Source organism: Chenopodium album, chromosome 16 (assembly GCF_948465745.1).
Source record: "Chenopodium album chromosome 16, dcCheAlbu1.1, whole genome shotgun sequence".
Lineage (NCBI taxonomy): Eukaryota > Viridiplantae > Streptophyta > Magnoliopsida > Caryophyllales > Amaranthaceae > Chenopodium > Chenopodium album.
In genome coordinates, this window is record NC_137849.1 from 49,567,952 (window position 1) to 49,571,449 (window position 3,498).

At 35.8% G+C, this 3,498-nt stretch overlaps 1 protein-coding gene across 1 annotated transcript; it reads left to right on the forward strand.

Annotated features, from left to right (window-relative positions):
• Nucleotides 1-653: 653 nt before the first annotated feature.
• On the forward strand, nucleotides 654-3,498 carry LOC145585816 (uncharacterized). Its single transcript, XM_081642531.1, has 4 exons — nucleotides 654-1,001; nucleotides 1,100-1,369; nucleotides 2,788-2,947; nucleotides 3,127-3,498. Exons 1-4 carry the CDS (start codon nucleotides 774-776, stop codon nucleotides 3,303-3,305), a joined length of 837 nt encoding a protein of 278 aa, XP_081498657.1. The 5' UTR covers nucleotides 654-773; the 3' UTR covers nucleotides 3,306-3,498.

Consider the following 3,498-nt stretch of genomic DNA (forward strand, 5'->3'; position numbering starts at 1 on the left):
ACCAAAACCAACCCGTGAGACAATTAAACCGATTCCAAACCGACCCGATTGAATACCGAACCGATTTCAAACCGAACCGAAACCGAACTGTCAAACCGTTTTGACAATGCTAATTATAATGGTCAACGTATTACCTTTGCATTCATCACTAATTTGCCATCATTGTACATATTTGTTGTATTATAGCATTGGCTAGCCGGTGACCACCATGTTCGACACCAAAACTTTAAATTTATGGTTTCGCCCAAGATAATTCAGTTTACTTAATCATGTCATGCCATGTCAAATCATCTTTCTCTAAATAAAAATCAATATCATCCCATGCACAATAATGTATCGTGAAATAGCGTGCTTTTTTTTCCTATTGAGGGCCTGTTCTGATTGACTGAACTGAACTGAATTTATTGGAGCTGAACTGAACTGAATATTTTATAAAAGAAGGAAATTAAGATAAGAAGTGAACTGAACTGAACTTATGGAAGCTGAACTGAACTGAACTTATGGAAGCTGAAAAGAGCAGGCTTTGAAGTATGTCGTGTCACGGGCCAACCTAGCTCAATGAATCAATGGTATCTTTACTCGTGTAGTCGTGTGATAGTGTCTCAAAACGTCAAGGAGTATCTAGAGACCAGAGTAACGAACGTTTCAGGGGCCAAGAAATAACGGCAAATGTCAAAAAAGGATTGCCCTCTCATTTCCTTATCTCCTCGTCTCTCTCATCAAAACTGCCACAAAAAATACAGGGGAGGCCGAGGAAGAAACCCAGGAGAAGCATGTCTGCCACACTCTCTGCTTTGAAACTCCCCTCACTACCTCTCCGAATTCAGTCAAAACTTCACACTCCTTCCTCCACTCAAACCCCATCTAAATCAAACCCTAATCAAAACACCCAACATAAATTGACCCTAATCAAACAAGATCAACATCAATTTTTTCACCCTTTTAAATCTTGTGCTCTTCCTCTTTCCACTGTCGCATTCCCCTTCCTTCTAAATGCCCAGGTAATTTTTTTCATTTTCTTTTCAATTTCTGGTGAAAAATTTCATCTTTTTTTTTTAATGAATTTAATCTTTGTCAATTTTAATAAAAAAAAAAATAGGATGCATTGGCGGTTGAGGGTCAACTTGGGATATTGGAGGGAAGAACAGCAGCATTGATACACCCAGCAGTGATGAGTGGGTTATTTGTGTATACATTGTGGGCCGGTTATTTGGGCTGGCAATGGCGTAGAATTAGGACTCTTCAAAATGAGATTAATGAGCTTAAGAAGCAGGTTAAGCCTGTTGCTGTTACTCCTGATGGTTCTCCTGCTTCTGATAATCCTGCCCCTCCTTCTCCTATTGAATCCAAAATCCAGCAACTTACTCAGGTTCTTTTTTTAATCTTTCTTTAATTGTACCGTCTTTTCGATTTAAATTTATTTATTTACTTGATACCATGTTATGTGTATATTTAATTGATTATTGATTTTAATGATAAAAGTTAGTTAAGTGGTCCGATAATTCAGATTGGAGAGACTAGAAAGTTACATTTTCTGATGTTATAGTTGATCATGATTGGATTTCTTAATATAATTGTGTCTGAACCATGGTGGTAACGTTGGTACTAAGTTAATTAGGTACACACTTGTATTATTTTGAAATTGTAGAACATTCTTAATTATCGTTAGAGAAATTTGAAATCCTTTCTCTAGTTTTCCATATGTAATATATTGTCAAGATACCAATACTCAGTAACGAGTGATGCAGAGAGGATGGGAAGACAATTTTTAACAAGGATGGTCTAGACTTTTAGTGAGATTGTGTTGGATCTTTGATATTGAGGTGAGTATATATGAGTTTATAGGAGTTTATCCTTTGTGGTTCTTCTAAAGTTTGCGAAGTGGTTGATATTATATCATTGTTACATCATTGTTAATTAGAAATCTCTATAGGATTTCAATGGTAATCCTCTTTGAGAAACACTGGAAAATCTGGTCTTCATTACATATCTAGGATTTCTAGCTATAATCAATATCTTAACTATACTATCCAATGTTGCTTAAGGAAGGAAACTAGAAAGCAATTCTAGCATTGGCTGTTGAAACAGAAGTTTTAGGTGATAGATAACTTTTTTGTTGGCTACCCACGACGAGCATTTAGAAGTCATTAGACTTTGAATATCAAGCTTAAACAGATATATGTGTTCTTTAATTACCCTTTGCTGTTTTTTTTTTCTTTGTTTGATTGGCTTGCAAAAGTTGCTTCAAGTTGGTTACTAAATACTTCCACCTTGTACTAGTTCTTGCATCTTTGACATGAACCCCTTTAGTTCAATTGACTCATCCATTATAACTTAGCAGTTAGCATTATCATTCACTACATTGTTGAGCCTATATACAGTACAGGACAACAGGAAGAACTTTTCTAGTCTTAAATCACCAGGATAGTTGCATCGATTTTTATGCTTCCATGAGGAAAATGAAAGTTATTAGTGGTTTTGATTTTCTATCTTGACCACTCCATTAAGGCTGTGATGTGGTTTCAAGTGAGATCAAATCATTTGAGTATTGGTTAATGATAATTCACTAAAAATTGATTTTCTATGTCATACCAACTGTGAGTGGCAAGATCTAACCTTGGAATCTTGGATTGTTTATTGCCAACTTCCATGAAGAATTAAACAACAATCTTGATCTTATATTACAAATATTACTTGATCTTAAGATCACTCTTAACTTTTGTGCATTCATATTGATGCCTTTGCGGTGATTTATCCCTGAAACCTTCTCTCTTTGTATGTATCCAGGAGAGGAAAGAATTGTTAAAAGGGAATTTTAGGGACCGGCACTTTAACGCTGGCTCAATTTTGCTGGGATTTGGTGTTTTTGAGGCAGTTGGTGGAGGACTAAACACATATATTAGAGTAGGAAAGCTATTTCCTGGGCCTCATTTATATGCTGGAGCAGGTATAGACTACTGCAATTTATGCAAGTAAATGCAAAAAAAAAAAAAAAAAAAAAAAAAAAAAAAAAAAAACTGTCCAATGTGTTTTGATTGCAATGTTCTATGGTGTTGGAGAAGCTTTTATGGAAATTGTTTCCTTGCTAGATTGCTTCTAATATTGTTTATTTTGCTTGCAAAACAGCAATTACAGTGCTGTGGGCAGCAGCTGCAGCACTTGTACCTGCAATGCAGAAAGGGAATGAAACCGCTAGAAGTCTTCACATTGCTCTGAATGCTTTAAATGTTATCTTGTTCATATGGCAGATCCCCACAGGAATCGATATAGTCTTCAAAGTTTTTCAATTCACTAACTGGCCTTGAATCGCATCAATTCAGGTCTGGCATTCCTTGCACATTCCCTGTGCTAAATTGTTTACTCGTATAAACACATAAGTCGTTTTTTCCTCCCTGTTCCCATTTCCTTGTCCCTGTACTGTGAATAGCTTTATACTTGCAAGGTGCAAATATGTATTGTCTAGTGGTAAAAATTGTAATGAAACATGATATTCTTGTA